We start from the raw sequence: 17826 nt of genomic DNA on the forward strand, positions 1-17826 counted from the left end.
ATTGCTAAAATTTTTTTAAATGATGATATAACCTCATAATAACCCCATAAGTACTAATCTGTTCATTAAACCGATGAGAAAAGCACAGCTAATGTGTAATAAAGCTGCTTTCAGAACTCGAGCATTCTTGTTTCAGAGCTCCTACTATTAACTCTTACACTATACTGCCTCCATAGTACATATATATTTCCTTTTTTTTAAATTTTTTAAATTTTTTTAAAGATTGGCACCTGAGCTAACAACTGTTGCCAATCTTCTTCTTTTCTTCTTCTGCTTTTTCTCCCCAAATCCCCCCAGTCCATAGTTGTATATTCTAGTTGTGGGTCCTTCTACTTGTGTTATGTGGGATGCCGCCTCAGCGTGGCCTGACGAACAGTGCCATGCCCGCATCTGAACCAGTGAAACCCTGGGCCGCTGAAGCGGAGTGCGTGAACTTAGCCACTGCACCACAGGGTCGGCCCAATATATCATATTTTCTAAAGGGGAGGTGTAGGGCAGAGCACCTGGAAGCAGTAGCTGCTAATGTCTAACGTCATATGCTGGTGGCACAGTCAGTGGCAAACCTGAAAAATCTAATGGTAGTCACAAAAGCTCGATAATGGACATAAAAGGAGCTTATTATTTATCAAGTCTATCTAATGTTAGCTTATGTGACGCAAATCTGCATGGGTGAAACTTAGGAATCTGGTTATTAATATTCCAGAAAAACTGGGAAGAGTGAAATAAGAACAGTCACTCATACGCATTAGCAGTACATCCTAGAGGAAACAATACCCTGGGATCAAAAGTATGCGTTGGTTTAACTTCAGCAGAATATCTCTCAGAAAATCTTTGTGTTAAAAATCCAGAGAAATTTGTGTGTATGTTTTAAATGAACACAGAATTGACTTTAAAACAATTTGCCAAAGAACCATTTGTTTTCAATTGGGAAGAAGTGCTGAATATTTAGTGGAAGGTATGCTAAACTGACATCTGTTACAACTTCAATGTAATTTTAAATATCATATTCATTAATGACTGAGACTTAAGGTCTTTGTAAATTAATCCTGCTCAGTGAGTCTGAATATGCTATTCTTATTCACATGAATGTTCAAGATACTGGTTGCAGCAACATATGGCATCTCATGCATTAAATACACTAAAATTCTTAGGGAAAGCAGTTTTTAAAGTGCACGAATCTGTTACCAAGGAAAAGGGGGAGGGGGAGGGAGGAATGACATGCACACTTTCTCATGCAGTATGAGATTATCCTTCAGCTTCCAGATATAACATGCGAAGTATCTTTTAAAAACAAAGACATTTTCCCCAATAACTTCCTGAGATGTCCAGTTTCTCAAGTACATCTTCCACTCAAAAGTCATCCTTTAAAGGAAGTCTATGAATGCCCAGCTTCTTTCATCAAGAACAATTAAGTGCCTCTGCCTTTCCAGAACAACCAGCTGGTTAACCAAACACAGAGAGAAACCAAACTTCCCAGTCACCAGATGTCGTATTTTGGAACAGTTAGTAGCAAAGTGGAATAACCCAATTCTTGAATTGGTACTATATGTTTACTACTTCTTTTTCTAATTCTGAATAGATGCTTTTAAAAATTAAGCAAATGCTCCCTTTAATAACTACAAAAAAGTGGGGGGGGGGGGGATAAAAAGAATCACAGCCTATAACAGAATGATGTTAACATTATGAAAAACCAGCCACCTGAATATATTTGTCACAGATAGGAATTGATAAGCAGTATCAACTTTAAATCAGCTCAAAAGTCCTAAAGAATTACCCTATTTAATAATTCAAAAACAGTTCTCGAAGGGCTGACATGACAGGTCTAGAACACACTGGATTCAGCAAAGAACATAGGCAAAGTCCCTGCCCTCATGGAGAGCAGTAGGGGGACAGATAAATATATAGATAAATCACCAATTATAATAATGAAAATGGCCAGTGATAAGTGTTACAAAAAATAATATTGGGTATGGCAAGAAAAATGAAGGAAAAAAGTCCTTTTACATTCAGTCATTAAAGGAAAGCCTCTCCCATGAGGTGACATTTGAGCCCAGACCCGAATGAAAGCAGGGAGCAAGGTATTGGACTCTGTGGGCTAAGAGCCTCCTGGGCAGAGAGAAACAGCCAGGGGGCCCAAGCAGCTAAAGCCGAGTCAGAGAAAGAAAGTGGTGTAGGAAATAAGGTTGAAAGGTGGCGAGAGACAGATAAGAGCTCTGTAGGCCATGGGAAGAACTTGAGCTTTTACTCTCCAGTGCGAAAGGAAGCCGCTGAAGGTTCAGAACAAGCGAGAGACATTTGGGGAGGCGTTCCTCCAGCCGCTGCCTGGAGAACAGACCTCAGGGCAGAAGCGAAATTTGTAACGAGGTTTCTGCCAAACTCTAGGCAACAGAGAGGGAAGTGGGGAGAAGCGCCTGGATTCAGGACCCAATTGCTGAAAGAAGAACCAACAGAATTTTCTGATAAGACTGCAAGCGGGGTATGAGAAGAGGTATCAAAGATGATTCTTGGGTTTCTGGCCTGAGCAACAGGGCGAGTATACCATTGGCACCTCACTTTTAGGATAATTGCAAGCCTTTAAGATAATTATAAGATGATTAATTCGATAATTAGACAATTATCCAATTGTTTAAGTAGTCATTACTGATAACACTGTGGTATATTAAAACAATGGAATTCTACACAGCAATAAAAAAACATCCTACTGATGTGTGCAACAATACGGATGAATCTCAGAACTGTTTAGTGACAGAAGCCTAACATAAAAGAGTACTATATGATTTCATTTATACAAAGATTTAAAACAGGCAAAGTAAATCTATAATGGTAGAAATCAGAATACTGGTTATCTTTTGGGGGGATATGGACTGGGAAAGTGAACGAAAACTTTGTGGGTGGTGATTATGTACAGATGTACACATTTGGGAAAAAAAATGATGGAGAATGAACCCCAGCCTCCACCCCATTCTCACACTGAGTAAACAGCATCAACACTCTCCCGCTGGAGGAGGAAGAGTGTGGTGAGAAATGCCCTATTTGGCACAGGCAAACAGGGCCTGCTAAAAGCTGAGACTGGAGGAGGGACAATGAGGAAGACCCTCCAGCATCCCAGGCCCCACACCAAGCATGACATATTAACAGCCGGCAGCTGAGGAATTTCAACTCTAGCATACTGAAAGTAACCACAGCAACAACAAAACCCAAACCAGTGCACCTACTGACTAGACCATTCAATCCCCAACACTGACAGTCAGACAGAAGCAGAGAGATGTCCATTTCCAAGGATAAGTATTATTTATCTCAGTTTCTACTATTCTTCTACACGATGCCCAGAATTCAATTAAAAAAAAAGAGAGGGATACAAACAAGAAAAAAATAACAAATTGTCAAGAAATGAGGCAATGAAAACAGAACAGACCCAGAGATCACCCAGATGATGGACTTTAAAATAACTATGGGGCCGGCCCAGTGGCACAGTGGTTAAGTTCATGCGCTACACTTCTAGCAGCCTGAGATTTGCGGGCTAGGATCCCAGGCATGGACTTACACATACCACTCATCAGGGCACGTTGTGGCGGCATCCCATCCACAAAGTAGAAAAAGACTGGAACAGATATTAGCTCAGTGACAATCTTCCTCAAGCAAAAAGAGGAAGATTGGCAACAGATGCTAGCTCAAGGCCAATCTTCCTCACCAAAAAACCCCACAAAAAACAAAAAACACCCCTACTAATTGGCTATTAAAAAAAAACACAAAAAAGTATTGGCAAGAATTTGAAGAAATCGGAACCCTTATCACAATGCTAGTAGGAATGTAAACTGTAATAGCCTCTGTGGAAAACAGTTTGGCAGTTTCTCATAAAGTTCATCATATGTTCACACAAAAATTTGTACATGATGTTCATAGTAGCATTATTCATAATAGCAAAAAAGTGGAAACAACCCAAATGCTCATCAACTGATGAATGGATAAACAACATATGGTATATCCATACAATGGAATATTATTCTGCAATAAAAAGGAATGAAAAACTATTATATGCTACAACATGGATGAACCTTGAAAATATTACAGTAAGTGAAAGAAGCTACACACAAAAGACCACATTTCATATGATTTCATTTATATGAAATGTCTAGAGTAAGCAAATCTATAGAGGCAGAAAGATTAATGGCTGCCAGCAGCTGGAGGAGGGGGAAATTGGGAGTGACTGCTAACAGGTACAGAAAAACTATGCAAGCCAGTGGATGTGGAGTGACATTTTTTTTTTCCTAAAGATTTTATTCCTCCCCCTTCTCCCCAAAGCCCCCTAGTACACAGCTGTATACCTTTAGCTGTGGGTCCTTCCAGCTGTGGCATGCGGGACACCACCTCAGCATGGCCTGATGAGCAGTGCCATGTCTGCGCCCAGGATCTGAACTGGAGAAACCCTCGGCCGCCGAAGCAGAGTGCGCGAACTTAACCACTCAGTCATGGGGCTGGCCCCTGGAGTGACATTTTTGAAGCATGGAAAGGAAAGAAAATCTGTCAACACAAAACTCTGCACCACCAAAATGACTTTTCAAAAAAGAGGGTAAAAGAAAGACAATCAGATAAACAAAAGCTGAGAGGAATCACTGCCAGCAGATCCACAAAACAAAAAATGTTAAAGAAAGTTATTCAGCCAGAGGAGTACTGGAAGTCTGGACTGACACGAAGAAATAAAGAGCACTGGAAATGGTAAACACGAGGGTAAACGTAAAACTTTTTTTCTTTTAAAAATCTCCTTGGGGCCAGCCCGGTGGTGTAGTGGTTAAGCTCAAGTGTTCCTCTTCGGCAGCCCAGGGTTTGCAGGTTCAGATCCCAGGCGCAGACCTACACACCACTGACCAAGCCTTGCTGAGGCAGCATCCCACAGACAAAACAGAGGAGGAATGGCATAAATGTTGGCTCAGGGTCAATCTTCCTCACTGAAAATAATAATAATTGACTGTCTAACGCAAAAAACAGTAACATGTTGAGGGGTTATTAAAAGTAAAATACATGACAGTTAATAGTAAGAGGACATGAAGGAGGAAATGGAAAGGTAATGTTGCAAAGTTTTTACGACATAAAATAGTATTATACTGTAGATTTTGACAAGTTAAAGAAATATAATGTAAGGGGCTGGCCCCATGGCCTAGTGGTTAAGTTCACACGCTCCACTTCGGCGGCCCAGGGTTTGGATCCCAGGTGCCAACATGGCACTGCTCATTAGGCCATGTTGAGGCAGCATCCAATATGCCACAACTAGAGGGACCCACAACTAGAAATACGCAGCTGTGTACTGGGAGGATTTGGGGAGGGGGAAAAAAAAAGCAGGAAAAAAACCCAGAAATATAATGTAAACCCTTGAGAAACCACTAAAGGAAAATATTTAAGACATAAAATTAACAAACCAATAGTAGACATAAAACATAATCATAAAAAACACTCAAACTAAAAGAAAGCAAGAAAAGACAAAAGAACAAAGAACTGATGAGAGAAGTATAAAACAATCTAGAAACAACTAGCAAGATGGAAGATTTAAATCCAATCATATCAATAATTATATTAACTATAAATGGTCTGGACACCTCAATTGAAAGGCAGAGATTCTCAGGTTGAGGGGAAGGGGAGAAGCAAGACCCAACTATATGTTGTCTACAAGAAACCTATTTTAAATATGAAGTAGGTTAAAGTAAATGGATAGAAAAAAATATACTGTACAAACACAAGTAAAAAGAAAGCTGGAGTGGTTTATTAACAAAGGAGAAGGCAGAAAGGACTATTAATTCACTCAAAATTGATCATAGACCTAAATATAAGAGCAATAACCACAAAACTTCCAGGGAAAAAATAGGGAAACTATGATCTTGGGTGAGGTGAAGATTTCTTAGAATACAAAAAGGAAGAACAAGAAAAGAAAAATTTGAGTTAATTAAAATTTAAAACTTCTGCTTTTTGAAAATCACTTAAGAAAATAAGACATGTCAACCTAAAAGAAGTAAACTGAGGTGAGCTCGAGTTATCAGAAATCGAGTTTATTCAAGAATAGCAGAGGAACTGCAATTCGGGAAACACAAGCTACAGTGAACTACAGGTGAGTCTACTGAAGTTGCAGGGTGGGCTGCTTTTATGGGCAAGGAGCGCAAAAGAGGAAAGTCCAGTCAGAGGCCATGCAGCAAGTTCACTGGATCAAAGATGAGAAGAGATTCTTGGCGGAGGCTCACTGGTCAGAGGGTAAGTTGCGATATTCTGTAAATCGGGCATTTATGAGAAATCAATTGCTCAGTCTTGTTTTTTTTTTTTTTTCCCCTGAGGGCACATGTGGGAGATTCCCCATTTCACAGCCTTCTGTTCCATTTTAGGTTAAAATCCTTTCATATTTCCCCCCTGGAGCAAGACTTTTTGCAGAAAGCACTGCTGATTAATCTTGTCGCTTGGATATTTTGTTTAGTCAGAGACATCATTGGTCGTAAGTGGACTGTGTGTCCCTTAGAACTGAGGAGGACCATCCTCAGATGTCCTGTCCCACAGAGGAGGGAAACAGCAAGGAGATTTTGGCCTCATTTTAACAAGAAAAGGATTGAGAAGTGGGGAATCTCAGTCATGCTCCTCTAAGGTGGTTGGTTTGGTTTCCATGGTCAGTTGAACCTCAGGATAAGCCTTGGAAAAGAAAGGAACTTTATTTTATATATATATCTGGGAGGAAGACGTTTGCCTGGTGATACAAGACAGCAGAAATTTAACTAGGAGGATTACACCCAGGGTCAGAAGTCCAATTATAGCTATTAACTGGAATAAACTTCTCAACCAGTTTCTCCAGTTATTTAATAGGTCCCCTATATTTAATAGGTCAAAAATGTCTTAAGTTCCCAGGGCTTGGCCTATTTCAGTTAACAGTTTGGTACTGTCCTTCATTATTTTTAGTTCTTGGCATTATTTTTCCCGATGTGTTAATGTAAAAACAGCATTCTTCCCCAGAGTTCGCACAGGTTCCTCCCCGTTGTGCAGTGAGGTTTAGGGCGTTACGGTTTTGTAAGATTACTTCTGCTTGGCTGTCTATTTGGGTTTGTTGATATTCAAAAGCTCTAACAGAAGCATGAAAGGTAGTAGCCATGATTATGGAGAGGTTCCGAATTGCTTTTTCAAGTCCTGTTACTCAACCCAAGGGAAAAATAATCGGGCAAAGGCATGCCCAAATCCCTTTCTATCTACTATGGGGTTATTTGTGGGCAAGCATCCAAAATTATAGCCATCGTGGCTACCACATGCTCTTTTAAGCTGGGAGGAGAAAGAACCCAGATGGGGAACAGAGGCAGTGGAAGGGAGGGGTTTCCTGACTTTGGCACCAGGAGTGAGGGCAACAACTGCACAGCACCCCTTCCATTTAAGAGGAAGTGTGGAAAATATGTTTCTTCCACACATAAAGAACAAGTGTTTTCTACAGATAGGGCATAAGTGAACCCTTTCCCAGATGTTTTCCCTTGGAATAGAAGAGGAGATCTCATGATCAAAAATAGTCCTTTACACATAGCATATGATAGTCAGCCTGGTGAGAATGGTTACAAGCATATCTTAAATTTCTATATAATTGGAATAATAGGTGAGTTTGATTGTTGCGAGTGAGGTTCTGAGAGAGGTCTGGGGAATCTCCACGGAGATGGTAAGTTGAATTAAATTCCCACGATTCACCAGATTTGTGATCAATTCCCCATTAAGTACCATCGAAAAGAAGCACATTTGCTTCCTATTCCCCAATACTGTTACAATTTTCATTACCCCACCAAAGAGATACATTAATGGAGGAAACGTTCTAGTCTTCCTGACTCCAGCGGGCAGTGAACTCATGATCATCTGAGTCATACAGAATCGTACAGTTACAAGTGCTTAGTTGGAGGTAGCCCAGAGTTCTGCCAGTCCCGTTAATGTTTTTGAAACACAAAGAAAGATTTGGGGTAAGAGTCCAGATTTGTGTGAGGAGTATTCCTTTATGAGTAGGGGTTACCCAATGGAACGCTGTAATGTCTGGTGCCAATTTACCGAAGGGAAAATATGTAAGGCTTCAAAGGTACCAAATGAAAATCCCACATCTCTGCCAGACAGATTTCGCCATCCTTCTAAGAATAATGGCCAGGCCACCAGTTCAGGTTCATCATGAGTGTTATTAGCTCTGGCCCAAATCCAACAATCACTACAGTTGGCGGACAGAGTTTTTGTAAGGTGGGAATGAAAGAATGCGTTAAAGCTAAACTAGAGGGCAGCAAGAAAGCCAGAGAAAGGACAATTAGAACTTTAAGCAGCAAGATTTGGTTGAGTGATATAGAACGGGACAAAGTGGGAGGTTACACAAGCCTGGCCTGGATATCTTGGGAAAGCTGTTCACTTCTGATGTCATCTGCTTCTGTCCTTAGAAATTTTTAGCTGTTAAGTCACCACTACTCAGGTTTGGGGGCCTTTTTTAGATGAGACACATGAATCTAGGAGTCCATCCCTTAGAGCTTGGCAGCACAGGGGTTAGTCAGCAACACCTGGTTAGGGTCCTTCCAACGAGATTAGGGGGACTCTTTATGGAAATACCTTTTCCAAAAGACACAGTCTCCCGGCTATAAAGTGTGGCGTTTGATGTCTTTGTCTCCTGAGAGCATGCTATGGAAAGACTGTTCTACTACTAAAGCATGACTATTCTCAATGGATTTGATTAGACCCTTGCAAAACTAAAGAATATTCCCTTTAATTAGCTGTGGGTCAAAGGAAGCAGGGGCTAAATGTATTGGCTGTCCTACAATTATTTCAAAGGGTGAGAGCTTATGAATCCCGAATGGAGCACATCTAAGATTTAGAACAACAAGTGCTAAGACTTTTGGCCAAGGTATTTGGAGAGTTTCAACTAATTTAGCTAACTGGGTCTTGATAATTCGATTTGTATGTTTGACCAGTCCTGAAGACTGAGAATACGCGCAGTGAAAATGTTGCAGAACTGGCCAGATGGCACAGACTTGTCAAAGTACTTGTCCAGTAAAGTGGGTTCCCTGGTCTCTATGGAGTTCCAAAGAGGGGTTCCCCAAGTGGGAATAATCTTTTCTAAAAGGACTTTAGCTGTAGACGAGGCAGTTGCCTTTCTACATGGAAATGCTTCAGTCCAATGTGAAAACATACAAACCAGTACTAGGACATATTTATATACATGAGATAGGGGCAACTGTATGAAATCCATCTGCCAGACTTCGAATGGTCCATTGGGTAAATCAAAACGTCCTGGGATAGTACACCTAGGCTTCCCTAGGTTGAATTTAGGACAGGTGGAACAAACAAGATAAACACTTTTTGTGGCCTTGCCAATGTTTCCCCTACCAATATTGATTCATAAATGTTATCAATTTCTCAACAGTTTAATTCATGTATGGTGATTAATAAGGGAAATTATAGATTTTTTTGGCAGGATGAGCTATCACTGAGTCTAAACCGAGTCCCTTTTCTTCATGGTATCGACAGCCTTTAGATCTCGAGTTCCGTTTTCTCTTTCCGAGGCCAGCTGTTGTACTTCCCTGGTTAGTTCCCTTAGGTCCTCACCTTTTGGACCATGACAGAAGTTTGCTCTATGGATCTCATAAAGGTGGTGTTTTTTGCAAAACTATGAGCGGAGTGGTTTCCTTTGGCTTCCAGCAAATCAGACTTGGAATGTGCAAGGACTTTAATGACAGCTAGAGCTGCTGACAGCAGTATGCCATCCCAAAACTTTTGGACATAAGGGCCATTCTTGGGGCCGGCCCTGCGGCTGAGTGGTTAAGTTCACATGCTCCACTTCAGCAGCCCAGGGTTTCGCCGGTTCAGATCCTGGGCTCAGACCTAGCACTGCTCATCAAGCCATGCTGAGGCAGCATCCCACAAAGCAGAGCCAGAAGGACCTACAACTAGAATATACAACTATGTGCTGGGGGGCTTCAGGGAGGAGGAGAAGAAAAAAAGATTGGTAACAGATGCCAATCTTTAAAAAAAATAAAGGCCATGCTTAATTTTATCTCCAGTGGAAGTGAGGAAATCCCATTGTTTCCATAGCATTCCAAAGTCATGGGCTACTACAAAGGCATATCAACTATCAGTGTAGATGTTTTCTGTCTTCCCTTCAGCTAAAATGCATGTTCGAGTGATGGCATATAACTCAGCTTGTTGGGCTGAAGTGGCTGAAGGCAAGGGTGCAGCCTCAATGACCTCAGAAGGAGTTGATATTGCAAACCTGGCACAAAATTTACCAGTCTCATTTTTTAAGTAAGAGCCAACAGTAAACCAGGGAAGATGAGCATTCACCAAGGGGGTTTCTCGTAAGTCATCACAAGGGCTCAACAGGTGATCCATCAAAGTCAGACGGTCGTGGGGAATCCTGTTAGTAGACAAGGGACGAAGGGTAGCAGGGTCGAGATGGTCACAGTAAACGAGAGTGACATGAGGGGAGGTTAGGAGGAGGATTTCATGGGAAGTAAGATGGCTTGCTGAAAGATGTTGAATGTGGTGCTAATTTAAGGGAGCCACGACAGGCTGGGGTACAAAGATGGTCAAGGAGGATCCCATAACTATCTCTTTGGCAGCCTTTTCTAAAAGCGTAGTAACAAGTATAGCTCTAAGGCAAGTAGGGTATCCTCGGGCCACTGGATCTAACTGTTGGCTGTAGTAACCTAGAGGTCGGTGATAGCCCCCATGTTTTTGGGTAAGTACTTCAAGGACCTTCTCATATACAAAACGGAAAAAGGGTAGCTGATAATTTGGGTGTTCAACGTTAGGTATATTTATTAAGCTTTCTTTCAAGGTCTTAAAGGCCCAGCTATCTTGGTCATCCCAAATAACACAGTTGGCTTTGGTGTTCTTTAGTAAGGCATATAGGGGCTGAGCCATTAAGAAGAAATTTGGGATTCAATTACAATAACCAGCTAGCTCAAGAAAACCCCATAACTGACATTTGGTTTTGGGGTTTGGAAAGTTTAAAATGCCTCGAAGCCCATCAGGATCTAAGTGTAGTCCCTGTTCTGAGATTAGATATCCTAAATATCGAACCAGAGTTTGGACAAACTGTACTTTCTCCTTTGAGACCTTGTGTCCTTAACAACTAAGATGTTCAACAAGCGAACATTGTCTTTTTGTGAGGAGTTTTGGGAGGGCAAACAAAGAAGCAAGTCATCCACGTATTATAGTAAGGTGGACCCTCCAGAGAATTTTATGTCATTCAAGTCAGCTTTAAACCTTGTGAGAAGAGGGCCGGCCCGGTGGTGGAGTCGTTGAGTTTGTGCGCTCCGCTGCGGCAGCCCAGGGTTTCACCAGTTCGGATCCTGGGTGTGGACACAGCACTGCTCATCAGGCCACGTTGAGGCGGTGTCCCATATGCCACAACTCGAAGGACCTGCAACTAAGATATACAACTATATACCGGGGGGAGATTTGGGGAGATAAAGCAGAAAAAAAAAAAAAATTGTGAGAAGGACTATCAATAAAGCTGAGAGGCATGACTGTCCAGGTATATATTCTTATTCTTCCTACGTAAAGTCAAAAATATATTGACTATCCCTACCAACAGGGATACTAAAAACCCACTGCCTAAGTCAACCAGAAGGAAAAGTTGCTTCCAGAGGGATGGATGCCAATAGCATGTGGGGATTAGGGATGACAGGTGGTGGGGAACTATGAGGTTATTTATTGCCCTGTGGTCTTGGACAAATCTCCATCCTCAGCCACTGATTTTTTTACAGTCAAGATAAGGGTATTACAAGGACTAGTGCAAGGGAGGATGAGTCCTTGGGCCTTACACTCCTCTATAAAAAGCCTTATGCCCTGTGAGGCTTCTTTATTTACAGGATATTGGTTGATCCTGGGGAGAGGTTATGAGGAGTCAATCTGGATCTTAATGGGAGGGGCACTATGAATTCCGCCTATGTCTATTGAGGATTATGCCCAAAGAGTGGGGGTTACCAGATTTAAGAGTGGGGATGAGTCCAAAGTTTGGACTTCCTTGATGTGTAGAGTGCAAGTAAAGGCAAAGAGGGTTGAATTTTCCTGAGTGTTGGATCTGAACTCAAGAGATATTTCCCTCTTTTGAGAGAAAAAAATAGCAGCATTATATTTCTCCAGGAAATCGCGTCCTAATAAATGCATGGGAGCTGAATCACTGAGGGAAGATGAGTGTTTGTCTTACAAAGGTCCCAGACAAAAAGATACAGGCTGGCAAATACGGACACATCGTGGTTTATTTAAGACTTCCATTATTGGAACATATGTATTTACACCTAGGAAGGGAGTGTGTAATTGTAGTGGAGCTGAGCACTGATAGAGTAGCTCCTGTGTGTTAATTAATAGTACAAAGAATTCATCCCTGATCTGCAAAGTAGTCTCCACTAGCACCTTTAATGGCAGAATGGAGAACAGTCCCTGTGTGTCCTCAGAGTCCCATCACAGGGGTGGATTTGTCCATTGGTTACTGGAAAGTTGCAACTGTTAGGATTTCAATTTGTAGCAATCCTTTTTCCAAAGGCCTGGTTTTTTGCAATAATGACATAGCCCTATAGGACGGATTTGCTTTGGAGTTTCTATCTGTTGGAGGTGGAGATTCAAAATCTTAGTTGTCGTTCTTCTGGTGTCATCTTCTAGGGTGCAAGCTAATTGGAAAGCCAGACTGATAAGGTCAGGGGTGGACACTGTCTCCCATTCTGTTAGGTTCTTTTGACCAACAGGGATAAGTCCTTGTTTAAGCCCTTTATAAACATGGAATTAAAAGCCACCCAGGTGGATTCAACATCTACGCGGAGTTCAGAATTTTCTTTGAAAACAATTTGGAGTCTGCTCTAACAGTTATGGACAGATCTGGCAGGCTTTTGGGTGTATGCCTAAATTTTATCCTAGTCCCGAAAACCTTTACTCTGGGTTTAGGGAAGGCTGTAGAAACGGCTTCATGTAGCCTTTTGGCTATAGTGCGAGCTTGATCATATAAAAGGGCAGGTGGTTGATTTAGTTTAAACCCTAGAGATCATTTTGGGTTTCCTCAACCAGTAGTTTTAATCCATTGTCGGGCTTGACCTTCTCCAACAAGCCTGTGGATTAATTGATAGAGACTGGAGAGACCAGTTTAGTATGTTAGGGTTATAACATTGAATTCCTCAGCAAACGTATGGGGATCCTCAGTTACCTTGGGAAAATCCTTAATTATAGCCCTAATTTCAGCCTTTGTCCATGAGGTGTAGGAAATCTGGCGTGATTTAGTAGGATCCTCAGAAGGTTTAATTATACAAGGGAAGGTTTTAATGAGCTCAGTTGGTGAGGTTTTAGTCATAGGAAAGAAAGGTAGTTGAGATAGAGGGGAGGAGTCAGGAGGGGGCAAAGAGGGATACAGAGGAGGTAGAGCAGGGAGGTTAGGAAGGAAGTGTGGTAGCACTGAGGGAGAAGCCTCTGGCATTTTGGTATCCATCTTTAGTTGTTGATTTGCTTCCGTCAATTTGGAAACTGTAATTGTAGGGAGGCAATTTTAGAATCCCGAACACATTTAGAAGCCTCTAGGGGCTGGCCTGGTGGCCAAGTGGTTAAGTTTAGGCGCTCCGCTTTGGCAGCCCCAGGTTTCGCTGGTTTGGATCCTGGGCAGAGACATGGCATTACTCGTCAGGCCATGCTGAGGTGGCATCCCACATGCCACAACTAGAAGGACCCACAACTAAAAATATGCAACTATGTACCTGGGGGCTTTGGGGAGAAACAGGAAAAATAAAGTCTTAAAAAAAAAAAAAAAGAAGCCTCTAGACACCATTTAAAATAACTATCCCAATTGGATTGTTTAATATTGCAGCCATGGTCTCCTAACTTAGTTCAAAGAAAAACAAGTTTGGGGAGATCAAAGGTTCCAAATAATGGTCATTGGAATTCTAAGTAATCCTTAGAAAGAGTGGTCTATTTAGCCAAATATGTGCATGAGGAAGGACACAATTTGTGAACATAAAACTGACCAGGGTTCCCCAACTGGGGCCACCCTTAGAACATTCAGATGACTGATATCCATGATCAGAAACAACAGTACCCACTGGAAGGACAATCTAGATCCCAAATAAAGTCAGAGAGCTCAACCAAAAGGAGGCTTGAGGTTCAAAAGAAGACTTACCAAACTGAAAGTTAGGGCAACTAGTGGAAGCAAAGAGCACAGAAGGCTCAAGTGTAGGAACCTCACTTAATGATGGAGGTTGCTGTTCCTTGGTGGTCGGCTCCTCTGTATCCCACTTCTGACACCATGTAATGTTGATCTAAAAGAAAAGAGGTAAACTGAGGCAAGCACAAGTTACCAGAAATCAAGTTTCTTCAGGAATAGCAAAGGAAATGCAATTCAGGACATGCAACCTGTAGCGAGGGGCCAGCCCAGTGGCGCAGCGGTTAAGTGTGCACATTTTGCTTCGGCGGCCCAGGGTTCACCAGTTCGGATCCTGGGTGTGGACATGGCACTGCTTGGCAAGCCATACTGTGGTAGGTGTCCCACATATAAAATGGAGGAAGATGGGCACGGATGTTAGCTCAGGGCCAGTCTTCCTCAGCAAAAAGAGGAGGATTGGCAGCAGATGTTACTTCAGAACCAATCTTCCTCAAAAAAAAGACTGCAGCGAGCTACAGGTAAGTCCGTTGAAGGTTTAGGTCATGATGCTTTTATGAGGAAGAAGGGCAAAAGGGGAAAGTCCAGTTAAGGGTCATGCATCAACTTTGTTGGCTTGAAGATGGGGAGAGATTCTTGGCAGACACTCCATGGTCAAAGGATAAATTTCCATCTTCTGTAAAGCAGGCATTTACGGGAAATCAGTCTCTTTGTCTTTAAGTTTTGTTTTTCTGAGGGCACAGGTGTGAGGTTCTCCACTTCACAGTCTTTGATTCCATTTCAGATTAGAATCCTCTCACAATTTTATCCATATCAAGCCCGAGGGACACGTGGGGGCAGCCACAGTGCCAGTGTTCAAATCCTGGTTCTACTACCTATGTGTTTCAGCTTCCTATTCTTAAACAGGGGATAACAGTTCCAATCTCATAGGGTTGTTATAAGGAATAAATTAATTACTACATGTTAAGCACCTAGAATGATGCCTGGCACAAAAAACACCAGTAAATATCAGCATAGAGAATTTCAAAGAAATATAATAGTGTCAGATGATAAGCTTGCAGAATAAACTATTAGATATAAATTCTACTATATATATGTATGCACACCCCATACTGTTAACCATGCTAATTGAGACTGAATATATTCAGGTAGACTAGATACTTCCAAAGTGAATTCACACTATTGAATGTTCTCCAAAAAAGTCACCAAACAAAAAGATGCTTTAGGTGCCGGCCGCGTGGCAGAGTGGTTAAGTTCACACACTCCGCTTCAGTGGCCCAGGGTTTCGCCAGTTCAGATCCTGGGCATGGACATGGCACCACGCATCAAGCCATGCTGAGGTGGCGTCCCACACAGCACAGCCAGAAAGACCTACAACTAGAATATACAACTATGTACTGGGGCCTTTGGGGAGGAGAAGACGAAGGAGAAAAACAAAAAGACTGGCAACAGATGTTAGCTCAGATGCCAGTATTTAGAAACAAAACAAAGATGCTTTAATATATGAATAATTACTTAAATTTCTACTGTTAACCAGTGGCTGAAATAAGATTAAGCCAGAATGAGGCTTTCTGACACTGGATAGCTTATAATCATGTCAACATATCTCTCATACAATAAAGCAATATTTTATAAATATTTATAAATTGGTAAAGATATTGTCTTTTACATTTTGGGGTAGATTCACTACTTAATACTCCAAATTAGGTGAATATCCAAAAGGGATCTGCTGAAATAGAAATCAAAACAGTGGTAAAACCCTTAAACATAAATGTTTATAGCCTTATATTCATGTAAAGACACAGCACAGACCATCTCTCAACCACTTTGTGTCATATCGTCAGAAGATCACAATCTAGTCAAGTTCTAAACTCATTTCCTCTCTTCTGAACATAGTGAAAGATCCTGATATCAGAGAAATAACCAACAAAAGGCATAATTCTTGAACTATCCAGCAAAAGCCGGATATTAAGAGAAAAAAAATTTCATGCTTCCTTTATAGATGTGATGTGAAGGATAAAAAGGACTAGAAATAACATACTGTCGATGGCAACTTTACCAAACATGTGAAAATGTTTAGCTTAGTCTAAAGCTATCCACCTCTCTTTTAATACCTGCCTTCTGTGACCTCGGCACTGACTACTACTGCCATCTAGCAACAGGTCCAAAAATTGGAGAATGACAAAAAAAATTATTCAGGACTTAACTACAAAGTCTAAACAGAAACCTGCTTTAACTTATTAGTAATTATTTAAATTTCCACTGTTAACCATGACAACTGAGACTAAATTTTTCTTAGCTCTTCTTTTCCTCTTCCCCTGGCAACAGCAATTATTACGTCTATGTGAACTCCTAGATTTTACCCTCAACCCCGATCTCTCTCCAAAATTCCAATCCAATCTGGCTAGACCTCTACCCGGAAAATGCTGCCAAAACTTTATAATAAATATATCCAATATATAACTCAAATACCTGAATTCTTCATCTCTGTTAACTACACAATCTTCTCTGTCATCTAGGCTCAAAATCTCAGAATCATCTTTGATTAAAGGAGGCAAAGGACAAGATGCAACTAGCCAAGAAAGCCTACCTTGAACATCACCCTTCGCATGGTCTCCTCAGGGTTTGCCCCACTAGCACCCTCCTTCAGTTTCTCATCACCTCTCATCTGCAACCGCAGGAACCGCCCACGTGCCTGCCACAGAGCAGGACAGGAAATGCTCGATTAACATCTAACTGATGCCTAGACAAAGATGGCAGGAACAGGGCAAATTCTTACTTCCCACAGGAGAAATATCATATAAAAGAGTTTTGTTCTTAGAAACTAATTTCATGTTGTAAAAAATACAGCATGACACTAAATGGGAAATAAAAGCAAATATATGATTTCACAAACATTTCTTAAGCATATAAAACTAATATTTAACTTGTACAAAGTATCATACACATTCTTTTGTTGTTTCTGCATGGGCTGCAAATGTCTGAACATATTAATTACACACTATGCCTTATAGCACCCCAAGGCTCATTAGCATTTTAATAGGTAAAATATTTTTCCCACAATAAAACCGCAAAAGCTACAAAATCTAGCTCAAATTCTACCAGTACTACAAAATCTTTCTTAACCCAGCCTAAAGTGAGTTTCTACTTCCTCTAAGTGCCAAAATATTGTCTGTTATTCATACAGCAATAACCACATACTAAATATGTTGAAGTGTTACTTATCTCTAGTTATGTCTTTCATATTTATATTTGTTTCTCCCCACTGCAAAGTAGAAACTTAAGAACAGGAACGTATTTTCCAATCGTCTAATATCCATCCTCTTACCAGCTTGAGGCTAACTCCACAGCCTACCTACCTCATGAAGTCCCACTTCCGGTGAGGAGTATAAAACTACAAACACACACAAAATATACTCAACAGAGGAAGACAAGGAGGCAAAGATAGGAAACTACACATACATGTAAAACAATGACAAAGACAGGAGATAGACACAAAATCAAGTCTTATAAGCAGCTATCCCTTTTCTAGAGAAAGCAAAGCTCCTACATAAGAAATAAATAGTAACAATGTTGATAAAACATCCATAACCACAGCTTTGAAAAGGTCAGTTCACTCCAATCTCCTAAAGTCACAGAAAGCGTCACGAAGGCAGAACTGAGGGAGCTAAGAAAAGGTTAGTAGGATTTGGGAACATCACATGACCATCGTCCACAGTCCT

The 17826-nt window shown here is 41.1% G+C and overlaps 1 protein-coding gene across 16 annotated transcripts in view; it reads right to left on the reverse strand.

The window, feature by feature from the left end:
• The window catches only part of WDR89 (WD repeat domain 89), a 432803-nt gene that overhangs the window by 407515 nt on the left and 7462 nt on the right, over window positions 1-17826 (reverse strand). For 3 of the 16 annotated variants that reach the window (XM_070249217.1, XM_023627872.2, XM_070249218.1), the window contains exons 2-3: window positions 16695-16799; window positions 14126-14264 (exon numbers count right to left, since the gene is read on the reverse strand). The exons of 2 other annotated variants lie outside the window; for them this stretch is intronic. In XM_070249217.1, the coding sequence (XP_070105318.1) occupies window positions 14126-14264; window positions 16695-16799 (244 nt within the window). Of the gene's footprint in view, window positions 1-4325; window positions 4483-11232; window positions 11409-14125; window positions 14266-14358; window positions 16826-17826 lie in introns of those variants that run through there. 11 more of the 16 variants (XR_011431848.1, XR_011431854.1, XR_011431849.1 and 8 more) reach the window with 9 other exon arrangements.

The sequence above is a fragment of the Equus caballus genome, chromosome 24 (assembly GCF_041296265.1).
Source record: "Equus caballus isolate H_3958 breed thoroughbred chromosome 24, TB-T2T, whole genome shotgun sequence".
Taxonomy (NCBI): Eukaryota; Metazoa; Chordata; class Mammalia; order Perissodactyla; family Equidae; genus Equus; species Equus caballus.